This window comes from Furipterus horrens, unplaced genomic scaffold, assembly GCF_987537825.1.
Source record: "Furipterus horrens unplaced genomic scaffold, mFurHor1.1.pri manual_scaffold_1, whole genome shotgun sequence".
Taxonomy (NCBI): domain Eukaryota; kingdom Metazoa; phylum Chordata; class Mammalia; order Chiroptera; family Furipteridae; genus Furipterus; species Furipterus horrens.
In genome coordinates, this window is record NW_028327171.1 from 210,584,455 (window position 1) to 210,596,985 (window position 12,531).

The 12,531-nt window shown below is 41.6% G+C and overlaps 1 protein-coding gene across 1 annotated transcript in view; it reads left to right on the plus strand.

The window, feature by feature from the left end:
* Positions 1-12,531, plus strand: part of COL4A3 (collagen type IV alpha 3 chain) — a 70,848-nt gene that overhangs the window by 45,571 nt on the left and 12,746 nt on the right. The window contains exons 35-44 of the mRNA XM_090288430.1: positions 520-618; positions 1,376-1,465; positions 1,797-1,936; positions 4,388-4,514; positions 5,656-5,736; positions 6,114-6,212; positions 6,477-6,524; positions 7,317-7,502; positions 7,990-8,120; positions 10,788-10,860. Of these exons, the coding sequence (XP_090144556.1) occupies positions 520-618; positions 1,376-1,465; positions 1,797-1,936; positions 4,388-4,514; positions 5,656-5,736; positions 6,114-6,212; positions 6,477-6,524; positions 7,317-7,502; positions 7,990-8,120; positions 10,788-10,860 (1,074 nt within the window). The remainder of the gene's footprint in view (positions 1-519; positions 619-1,375; positions 1,466-1,796; positions 1,937-4,387; positions 4,515-5,655; positions 5,737-6,113; positions 6,213-6,476; positions 6,525-7,316; positions 7,503-7,989; positions 8,121-10,787; positions 10,861-12,531) is intronic.

Below are 12,531 nucleotides of genomic sequence, written 5' to 3' on the forward strand. Positions count from 1 at the left end.
GTTCACTGCAGCTATTAGGCTAAAATTTGAACACAAGTAAATTATTTCTCATCTCTGCACTCTATCTGGAAAGGCTTGAGGACAGACTGAGATTGCCTACAGATTAAATATGATAAATAAAAGAAAGTGATGCCTGTCATATGCTAGTTACTTAATAAACCATAGTTATAAGAAATGGATTGAGAATCAGATAGTCTAGACAAAAATACGGTTCTCTATCATTGCTAAAATAAAACAAGAAGCTATTCTTAGGCCACTCATTCTTCTACTGTTTGTTTGAAGTGTCAATATTATGATAATTGCTAGGTGTCTGAGCACTAACTCATGCCAGTCACTGTGCTAATACTGGATACATATTCTCATTTAATCCTCTTAAAAAAGATATGTCCACATCTGCCTGTTCTCTTAACAAATATGCGATACTCTATTATAACAATATCTCATCCATTTTAATCAGGATGTAGATAATTCTGATGAAATGGTAACCTGTATTTTTTAATACATTGCTTTTAACTTTAGGATTCGCAGGAAAGCCGGGTGAGAAAGGAAACAGGGGCATTCCAGGATCACCAGGTTTAGAAGGACTCAAAGGGTCACCTGGGCCACCAGGGCCACCAGGTAACACTGATTCTCTGACAGAGATGTCAGGGTTTAAACTTTCCTAGATCTACATGTAACAAAAGTATGTTTCTAGACTTATTCGTATGAATATGAATCCTGGTCCCATAGTCTTCCAACAGAAATTTGCTTCTCGATGAAACCAAAATGGAGGTGTGCATAGTCAGCCTGGGTTAACTAAAAAATATTAACATTCACGAAGTTCCATTTTTGTACTAAAATTGTTATTTGGAAACTGTTGCTTACATATTATAAACTTTAATGTATTAGAATATCACATATCATAGAAAAAAATCTGATAATGCTTTAGAGGTTTTCAAATTTGCCTCTTTCTCTTTTAAACAGGTTATTGAGTTTGCAAAGCATTTTTTTAAACAGTTAAAGTGGCCTCCCTCTTCTCTGTGATCACATCAGTAACAAAACCTATTACACGGCAATAAGTTTTTAGTATAGAAATCTATTATTATCTGGTCACGGAGCCCTCACCCCCACCCACCTTTCCTGCTGGCCTTGGTCCTAGGATGATTTTGATATTCAAAATCCAGGCCTGCTGACAAGAATCTAACTTTCTCTAATTTTATATTTCTGGGTCCTCAGTCCCCTTCTTATATAAAGGGAAAAAAGGGCAGCTACCAAGTACTTAAACCCGCTGGCCTGGCTGCTGTGGATGCATGCATTCAGGCAAGCAAGAGATATTTATTGAGTACGTTGTGTCCCGGAACTACACAGAGCTTATGACTGTTTATTTGTTCTCAAGGCCCCAGAGGAGATCCTGGAAGCATTGGGGATCCTGGAGAACCAGGACCCCGTGGCCCTCCAGGAAGCATGGGGAGCATGGGGGTGCCAGGTAATGTATAAAATCCTGCGATGAGCCTACAAGCTCACAATCTGTCCCAATTCTAGATTTTTTGTGTTGTTTATTGTTTGGGTTTTCCACTTCTGAGAAAGTTGGTGGGAAACTACTAGATTTACTTTCAGACTATATGCAACTAGAACTCTAGTGAGAACAAAATAAGTGTTTATACTGAGTTAAAATGACCCATTATGACGACCTGATACATTGGTGATACTGAAAAGTCATCTTCCTAGGAGAAAGGTGCCTTGTGCAAAGGCTAGAGATAGAGCATGTCAAGATCTCTGTGTTTACCTATTTTATCTGATTTCTTTACTCGTTTCAGGGTCCAAAGGAATGATGGGAACTTTGGGACTCCCAGGTCTACCTGGAAGACCAGGCCACCCAGGTATTCATGGTCTGCAAGGAGATAAGGGGGAGCCAGGTTATTCAGAAGGTACAAGGCCAGGACCACCAGGACCACAGGTATAAAGGTCACTGAAGTATTTACATTGTGATGATGGAGTGAGTCCCTTTAAATATCAAGTATATAGATACAATGTGGGCAGAGAAAATTTTTAAATTATTGTATTTTCAGGTAGTTATTTGGTTTTTTTAAATCCTATCTTCACAACTGAGTATGCCTATCACACAGCTGTCAACTTCTTAATTTATTCCCACCAGTTTCAACTCGCAAGGAATTCCTCCTAAGTGTCCCTGCAATTTAAGTGTGCTGCCAGCAGGAGGCAGTGATCAGAGGTTCACATGGTCTAAACAGAGCAGTGTTTGTTTTTCCTGTGATACAAAGGAAACCAGTCTCCACTATGGACTCATCTCACACAGACTTATAAAAACAAATTTCCAAACCTGGTAATCTAAAACACTTGATTTATTAAACTATAATAAAATAGTAAAATAAAATAACTTTAGAGCATCATCAAAAAGCAGACAAAATCCTAAGATACATATATTTATCCTAATTGTTTTGGAACTTTAATTATTTGCGTTCCATCACACAGAATTTTATTTTGTCTCAATGTTGCACTGTTAACTAGAGGTTGCATTTCGAAGCCCTTATTAGTGTGCTGTACCAAGAAATACTGATGGAAATCAGAGAAGGAAAACTCTGACTCCAAAAAACCTCCGCTGCCTTGCGGCATACCTCTTCTGGGGAAAGGCTAAGGGAGTAAACCCCGACAGAAAATCCGGAGCCGGAGTCCCTAAGGCGGTTTGACGTTGTAGTCAACACCGGCAACTCCTGCGGCGCACCTGAAGCCAAGCTGTATCGACTCCGTCTTTCCCTTGGACCCTTCAGCTGCGAAGAGAGGGGGGGTCTGCTGCATGGGCAACAGCAGACCCTCCATATCACCCTGCCCAGGCTCTGTAGCTTCAGCTCCACTGGAGAGGACACTCCAGCGTCATCGTAAGATGTCGATTCAACACGGGAGGAGACAGATACCGTGTCACTCCCGAGTCGGACTGCACAGCCATTCTCGGCGGTGCGGATAGACTCTTAAGAAGCTACACCATCGTCTCTCGAGACGGACGGCTGCCGACGACCAAGTAGCAACCAAACATTTCAGTGGGGCTCAGTTGGGTTTTTTTGTTTGTTTTCTTTTTAGGTTTACTTTCTTCCAACCCTTCTGTTTCAATAAGAGCCACGACTAGATCATTAGAGAATGATTACTAGAAATTCCCATAAGGAAAAGTTTTAACACAGGATTCCATATATCCCTAAAGAAGTCTATCGGACCCCAAGAAGTCTGCTAATCTTCTGAAAGTGAAAGTAAAATAAATGAAAATTTTTGTATGGGGGAGTCTATATTTTTTATCAGTCTTTCAAGAGTATATGACTCCAAAAAATATAAAACTTGTTACTCAGGGGTCCTTTTCTTTGACTCTTTTGAGCCAATAAAATACTAACTTTCCTAGAGATTTCCACCAATCATGTTTTCCAGCAGTAATGGCTAAAGCAACAAGAAAGAAAACTTTTAGAAGCCACACAGACCCAAGAAAGTAACCCTTTATTAATTGGAGCCCAAATAAATGTCCTTTGCCCTTTATTTTTAGACTAGGTCCTTGGAAAACCAGCAAGACACTCTTTCCACTGAGATGTTTTCTCAGTGAGGAATCATTTTATGTTTAATTCACATTCACTTAATTAATAGTTTCATTTAGACTTAGGGTTTTCATGGGGAACCAAGGAAGAAATGTTTAGAACTATACAATGAACACGGAATGAGCTAGTTTTACCAGACTGGCAAATCATAGTAATAGAGTAGTATATTGTAATCAGCTACTATGGAAATTTTGTAAGCAACCATCAAATCCTTATGTGCTGGCTTATCATCAAACTGAAGTACAGATTTAATGAAGAGTTTTCTTTAACATGTGATTGACATACATTTGTTTTTATGCATTGTATTTGTAGAACTTACATTCATTTTGGTCTATTTCTTTCCTACCCCTGAGTTAATCATCACAATTTGAAAGTATACATTTGTGTGATTATTTCCTATCTCCCCGCTGGTCTCTAAAGCCCCAATGAAGGCAGGGACTTTATATGCCACATATCTGTATATGGCTGCTATGACATTCCTGGTGAGAGCCAGAGCCAGCTTCATGGGCACGTGACCCGTGTAGTCACAAAGGTTGGGTGCTACAGACTACTCACTTGGTGCTGTGCTCTGCTATTGCTGTCTTGAATTTCTGTAAAAAAAAATTTTTAAGGGAGCTGGGCCCCACAAAACACGTAACCATCCTGTTCCCAGCACCTGTCAGTGCTGGTACATAGCAGACACTCAATAGGAATTGCTAACTAACCAACTAAATAAAAATGATAATAATAAATAAATACAAACAAATGTAGTTTATACTTAATTCTGATCACATATCCTGCTTATATGAGAATTTTAAAGGTGTTTGACTGAATTTAAGGGAGAACCAGGATTGCCAGGTGACATGGGAAGGAAAGGAGAAAGAGGGCCACCTGGCCCACCTGGATATTCAGGGCCTGCTGGACCTGACGGAGTCCCCGGAAGTCCTGGAAGTCCTGGCCCCCCAGGTGAGTGTTGACTTTAATTGCTCCGAGAGCTGGAAGCGAGACACTTAGTGTGGCTCTCCCCTTTTGGAATCATCTCTGTAGACAGAAAGCTATTTAGGCTTTTGTACTATAATTGCCCTTATTCAACTGTGATCTTCACATTCTAAGACACAAAGGAACAGCAAATTAATCAGCAGGGGCCTTACTTACTAATCAGCCAGTTTGGTGGACTGAAATCTAAAAACCTGCTCCTGTAAACAGAACTTCGGAGGTTCTGTCTCAAGGAAATCAGCCTAAAGGTCTGAGATGTGAGTTCATAGCTCAATCTCATGATCGCTGGATTAGTTTTCTAGGGCTTCCATGCACAGACGGGCTGGCTTAGACTACAGGAGTTTATTTTCTCCCAGTTCTGGAGTCTGGGAGTTTGAGATCCAGGTATTGGCAGGGTTGACTTCTTCTGAAGGCTTTCTCCTTGACTTTTAGCTGGCCACCTCCTTCCTGTGTCTGTCCTCTGTGTTCAGATATCCTCTTCTTGTAAGGGCACCAGCCAAAGTGGAGTAGAGCCCACCCTAGTGACCTCATTTTAACTTACTTTCCTCTTTAAAGACCCTATCTCCATGTATAGTGATACTCTGAAGTACTAGGGGTTAGGACCTCAAGATATAAATTAGGAAGCAACACAATTCAACCCACCACACAGCTGTTATTTATTTGTTTGTTTGTTTGTTTGTTTTGCTTTCTGGCATGGTTCTAGGCTGAACTTTGGCTTTCGTTCTTATTTAGTTCCAGTTCAGGTTTCTGTTTTTGTTTTGCTGTACTAAAAACAACTGCTGAGCTACAGTCTTACTTAAGATAACATTTAAATTACCTTTTCAAACATGGGAAGGTTCAGGTTCATGTGGATCTGCTGTTAATTCCCAATTAAAGCAAATCAGATACCAAGTGGCCCCTGAGACTGCCGTCTGCACGCCTTTGAAAGCGATGCAGTGCATCTCTGCTGTGCTTCTCTAAGGAAATAGTACCCAAGACAAAAGCCTGAGGTGACTGAGGACCAGCGTGAGCACAGCTGACTGTAAGGACTGACCGTTTTGGCCGTTGTTGTAACCACTGGTCGTCTGGGGTGTGTGTGTTTTTTTTTCCCTTTCCCTTCCTTCATTTATAGGAAAGCCGGGTCCGGATGGTGAAATGGGGTCTAAAGGAATGAAAGGCTTCCCCGGATGTCCAGGAACCAAAGGCCCTCCAGGTTTCCTTTCTGTACTTCGTCTATTCCCCTCCCCTGAGGCAAGCCAGTTTACCCTGAGTTTAAACTCTGTGTAGCTGTATCTCTGAGCCAGGGCTGCTCTTGAGAAGGTATAATAGCTTCCAGTTTCTCAGTCCTTAGACAGAAACACATAGAAGTGAGGGTAGGTATTTACGCCGCATTCCAAGACCTGCCAACCTAGACATTCCAAAGTGATAATCCTCATGATTGTATTAGTCTGCTCATGGTTTTCACTTGAATTTAGCTTCACGAAACTACAGTTCTGAACACTGAACGCCTTTACTAGAATGACACACATCTGGCACGTCAGGCCATTGATAGGAAGTGAGTCTTCTCGTTGAATGGCATTTGTTTTTCAGGCCCCCCAGGATTCCCAGGAGACCCTGGACCAATGGGTATGAGAGGTCACCAAGGACGTGATGGAATTCCTGGTCCAACAGGAGAAAAGGGAGAAACGGGTACAACGTGCTCATTACCTTGCACCCACTAGAAATAACTAGTGACACTAATTATTAATTAACAATTAATAATTCATTAGTAAACCTTCACTGCTCTAGAGATTCTTCTCTGGCAAAATGAAAGGTCTTTAATGTGTTCTAGGGGTATGGTAATTAAACTTCTTTCTGTTGCCAAAAGGAAATCCACTGTGTGGAATAAATTGTATCTATATAATGAAATTAACCAAATATAAAATATTAATATGCCAAAATTACCTCCTTCAGGTTTGCTGGGAGCCCTTCCAGGCGCAAAAGGGAAACCTGGTGCTCAAGGTGAGCAGTCCTTCCTTCCTGACCCTGGTGATTCCCATTTTCAAGGACAGACTCTAATTTAATATGCTTGATACATAAAAGAAACTTAACAAATGGAATTTAAGAAGTCCCAGTGATAATATAGAATGTTTATATTCTTTCTATTCAAGTAAAAATGCTAAATTATGACTATCACAACAAAGTGAATGAATTAGAAACTGATCCAATTTTGGAATTTCCTGATATGAAAGTCTTTACAAATTAAAAGACTTCTTATATGTTTGCTTTGTTGCTGTTAGCAGGATTTAAGTGCCTCACTTCCTAAGAGGATGAAGGAGGAATTGGTAGCTTTGTTGTTCCTTTGTCTGGATTTAGCCGGGCAGCACTCCAATTCATGCACTCTGCTGAATTATCAGTGATTAAATAATGTCACTGTAGTTAAAGTTCATCAGATAAGAACAATTGTGGCTTACATGTACAGAACACTCGAGACCTTAAACCATGGTTTTCCATCTCGCTTTTCCATATATTATCTCACTGGATCTTTGAGGAACTGAGCTAGGCCGGGTACTACCTTCATTTTAAAAATAAGAATATGTTCAAATGAAGTGACTTTGTCGAGATCAAATGGCTAATTGAAGGCAGAACGGAGTTGAGACCTACATTTTTTTTTTTAACCAGCTTCTTTTAAAAAAAAAAACACTATGACTCTTAACACATTTAAGCAACATGTCTACATTGTCAGAGATCACCACAAACTATAACTCCCAGTATAGGGGCATTGTGGAATGGACAAAACCTTTCTCTCTGCAGGAGCCAAAGGAGACAGAGGAGCCCCAGGCTTGCCCGGCCTCCCCGGCAGGAAAGGGATGATGGGAGATGTCGGGCCGCGAGGACCCACGGGGATGGCAGGGTTCCCGGGGCCACCAGGGAAACCTGGTGCAGTCATTCCTGGCCAAAAAGGAAACCGAGGTCCACCAGGCTCAAGAGGAAGCCCAGGTAGAATCTGCTCTTAAATAAGATAAAAGAATGAAAATAATGGTTAGCATCAGAAGCTTTCAATCTCCCTCTTCTGTGACCTTGTTGCTTCTTTTGGCCCCTGGTCTTGTCCGTCTTCCCATACGCACTGGTTCTCATGTACAGGCCCTAAAGCTGTTGGTATGTTGTTGAGGCAGATGAACCTGTGTGAAAAATTGTAAATACCAAACTCATCAGCCTAAAAGAGAGATGCACCCATTCACCAGTGAGCTCCTACGGTGTCAGGTCTGAGCTAGGCACAGATCCTGCTCCGACGGACCGTCATCAGGGAGGAACAGTCCTTGCCTTGCGCCCTTCTGTTATTACTACAATCCCATCATAGCCCCAAAGGGGAAACCCGTTCGGGGTAACGGTAAGGCCCAGGGTTTGCACTTCCTTCACAAGAAACACTAACAGAACCTGCCAGGCTCCCTCACACGCAGGACTGACAGGGTTTTCGTGAATTCAGGTGAGCCTGGCCCACCCGGACCTCCTGGGAGGCACGTAAAAAGCATAAAAGGCGAAAAGGGATCTATGGGCAAGCCCGGCACAACAGGTGCTCCTGGGACCGTAGGAGACCCGGGGCCACCGGGCCCTCCGGTAAGTGTGGACAATCATCTTGCCTCCTTTATTCTTCCAAATTGATTGCCAGCCTCAGAGGTACAAGAGGCAACAGCATTTTCCCAATCGTGATGCTTCTGTGCAGTGCCCCCAAGGGAAGACAGAGTCCAGAGGGTTCAAAGAACCGAAGGGTCGTAAGCATTAGACGGATTCGGCTTCTAAGAGCCCTCTAAAAGTTGGGTCCATGTGGGACACTTCTCTGTGTCATTGCTGACCTTTTCTTGTTTAGATTCTAAACCATTCCAGTGATGGGAGCTTCCAAAAATACCTAGGAGTTTGGGATCACTTAGAAGACAACATAATTTTTCTTTGTTAATACACTTTCAAGTTGTGCGTGCCATCCCCTAAATGTCTATTTATTTCTTCCCCATGACATAAAGTACTTACTTTCCAGTGTTTGTAAATAACTGCCATTTCCTTCCAGGTACAAGGGTTGGCAATAGTAGGTTAATCATAATAATACACACGATAATTAATAAACAAATAACAGTACAAGAATAAACTCTGGTTCATACACTCACACCTGTAAGCCTACTTTTGCCCACCCCTGTATTTTCTCAGCCAATGAATACCTGTTTTGTTTTTTTTCAAATTCCATGTAACCTTTCATCAATGCTGCTTCTGTTCCGCATATATCCTAGTTTGTCAATATCTCCCGTCAACGTGCAGGCCCTGGGACAAACAGCACCCAGGAGCGAGAACTCAGTGCTCCGTGGAGTGCCTAGAGGAGGGAAGTGTCTCAGGATCCTAAACATCAACACTTCATAACCCAACCTAAAATCCCCTTGGGCGGCTTGCCTGCCATGCCACGGTATTGTCGTCATACATGGGGCTTATGGTCAAAGAAAGCCCACGTGCCTTTTCCTCATGAACTACTCAGTTTTCTCCACTAGGGCTTGTCCTCTCTATGGTTTGAGACTTAAATGCAGAACTTTGACATTTATCTTTCTTAGAGCTCGTCTGACTCATTTCGGCCTGTGCTACCAGCCTGTTAATATCCCTTGACTCAGCCTCATTCAACACCTCGGCCATCTGCCTAGCTTTCTGATTCCTCTGTTTATATCAGATTCTCAGAGCCTGGTGAGGAAATCAGAGTTCTTCCCTAGATGTTCCGTGTTTTCATCAGTGATGGGTAATAAGGTTCAGCATAGCTTCTTGTCAGGAATCACGTTGCTCTTTTAAGATCTCTTGGTATTTGGTTTGTAAAATCTACCTTTTCAAAAACCCTTTTATTTTTAAATTTGAAAAATGAGATATTTGCCCTTCCTTGGTCTTAGGGATCTCTCATATCCTCCACAATTCTTTGAAAGTGGCAAACGCCGATCCTATGATCACATCCAAAGTTCTTCCAAGGACACTTGAATGTGGAAAGTCCAGTTTGGAAATGTGATCTCACTTAAACCTTCTGGGGGTTCCAAGGTCTAGGCTTCTACATTTGCACTTGAAAGGTAATTCTTCTTGATGGATGTCTAAACTGGCTGGGTGCCTCTGCCAGTTCTCCCCTTGCATGGAAGAGCTCCCTCCCTCCCCAAGGGCTGCGCCTGGCACCTTGGCAGACCTCAGAAGCCTGGGAGTCCTGGATCAGATCGTTCTGTTCGCTTTCCTTTTTTTTTTAACCTCACACCACCTTATCCAAGCGATAGGACTGAATCTCATCTTCGTTCGGCCTTCTTGCTCCAACGACAGCTGGCTCGAAGGGCTATCGTGTTCTTGGTGTTTGTCATGCTCATTGTTTTCTAGCTGTAACACTCTGTCTCAATTCACACGGAGACTGTAAGAGTAGATTTTACACACATTCTGACATGGGGCTCTTTTCGGAAGCCCTGCTCCCTCCCCTCCCCTCTCCTCCTGTCTTTGCTTGGGCATCTCAGGGCTCCAAGAGCAATTCGTTTGAGCCTCATAAGGAGGGAACATCTCCTCCCTGTCAGATCATTGCCTCCTTGTCCAAAGTGCGTTTCAGAACTGCCCTGACCACCCTTCCATGCGCCCCTCCCTGGACACTTGGCTTCTTCTCCACTCTGACCAGGAGTAATTTATAACTCTGCTGGCTCAGTTAGAATCACGGAGGACGCTCCAACTCAACAGCTTTGTCTTTGCAAGAATTATGAATACAAGTTATAATTTTTATTATGGCAGTCTGCTGCCTGCTCTTCCCATCCAAGTGGATCCAATACTGACACAACATTTGTGAGTATCAAAAGTTGTTTTGGCCTGCGAGCCAAGTGTCGCTGGTTCGATTCCCAGTCAGGGCACATGACTAGGTTGCACATCAGGTCCCCAGTTGGGGGCGCGAGTGAGAGGCAACCACACAGTGATGTTTCTCTTCCCTCTCTTTCTCCTGTCCCATTTTGCTAAAAATAAATAAATAAACAAACAAATAAATTATTTTTTAAAAAAAGAAGTTTGTTCTCGGACTTAGGGTTCATTTTTATTTATTTTTTATTGAAAACTATAGTCCTATGGAGCCATCTAGGTGGCAGAGGAGTAACAGGAGGTGAAACACTGGATTAGGAGGTTAAAATGATGTGGGTGAACTTCCGCTCACTCTTACCCAGCATATTATATTCTATTTGCTTTTAAAAAAACTGCAGCAAATATGGTGATTTTAAACATTGGTCTGTGGTTCTGCTTTTATTTGAAATATAGGGAGAACCAGGTGCTCCAGGTCTGCCAGGGCCCAGAGGCGATCCAGGGTTCCAAGGATTTCCAGGCACGAAAGGTACTGATTTTGTGCACTGCTCTTCGAGTGCAAATACACTGTCAGACATAAGTATCTCGGGGCACCCAAAGGTTGACAGAGCTCCTCTGGTCATGCCAGGCAGTTATGGTTGGGAGAAATAAGGCCTCAGTGTAAGCGAAGAAGGCTCCACCAGCACCCAGCCCCAGGGGACCTGCAAATTAAAACCATAGCTTAAAGATATAAACTACAGGAAAACTAAACAGAAAACTGTTTAAAGTGGTTCCGTTTGCAAGTACTGACGTGGGGGGGATGGGGGAGACGGGAAACTACCTGAGTATCAGCAGTATTGCTTTGAATCGTTTATTTTACCTTGTGCATGTGTTTTTTAAAAGCTGAAAATCTAAAAAAATACTCACCAAACCGTTTATTAATGGGGGAGAGTAAGTTAATTTTATATGTAGATTTAAGCATTTGTTTTTTTTTATGCACATGTATTAGGTTTTTAATCAGAAAAAAAAATGACGTTTTATGTTTTTTGGTTTTTTTTTTTAATTTAAAATGTTCATACACAGAAATGTAAGCTTCAGGTTTTAGAAATTCTCCAATCTTCCATAAGGGTACTACGACCTTCAATAAGGTTTTGAATATGGAATTTGATGTCTTAGCTGGTTAAATCCTCTGTTATTGTTTTCTGTGTGGCAGAGAATCTGTTACAGATTGTAAGATGCTAAACAATAAGTGGAGGCAAAGTGAACAAAGCCATGTTTGCATAAGGGAAAGCTCATTCAAGGTCTAAGGGAGGGTAAAGTGGAGCTCAAAGAGAGCCTTTTCATTGCTTTCCGCCACTGATTCTACAGGGAGCGAACTAGCTAGGAATTCATCAAAGCAAGTGATTCTGAGGAGTCTTATTAGACATCGGGAGGCAGCCTGGGAAAAATGTGTACCACCTGTCCCTCCCCCAAGTCCCACAATAGGAGTGTCTAAGGCTTGAAAATTATATAAAGACCCCCCTAAAGAAAGAAACATTATAGGGACATATTTAGGGGTACTTAAGAGGAAATTCATAAAATCAGTTCTTTTAAAATACGTCCCATAAAACATTCAAGCACTCTCAGATTTTAGAATAAGACCACCCATCAGCCGGCACTGGTAAGTTTGCACTTTTATTACTTTTATTTAGAAATTTTTAAACCCCAAAGGGAAAACTATTTAGGCTTCTTCTGGTGTATGTAAGTAAATATTAACACCTCCTCGAGTTTTGATATCAAGTGGATAATTTATAGTGTAGTTGCCAGTTTACTTTTGGTAATTTTTTATTGGATTTATTTTATAAGTGTCATATTTAGTATGAAAGCCCAAGTAATCAGATGTAATATCTATATTATTTCAAATTTTTTATAAGAGAGTATTTATCCAAATCAGTGGTTCTTAGTACCTTTTATTGATGTCAAAGTCTGGCAGAGACATCTTAACATTTTGATAGTTTCTATCAAAACAGATATTCTATACTCATGAGAGTTCCTATCATAATTAACGCTGGGCTGTTAGTAACGCCAGAGAAATACGCTGAGAAAAGATAACTATGACAATGAATATAATTTACCAGGAAGTGTGCTATAGATTTTAATGTCACTTCATATTTTACCTTAAGTATTAAATTGAACTGGCTTCTGAACTTTAAAAGTGATCTCTTAGAAACTCTCCCCCTTT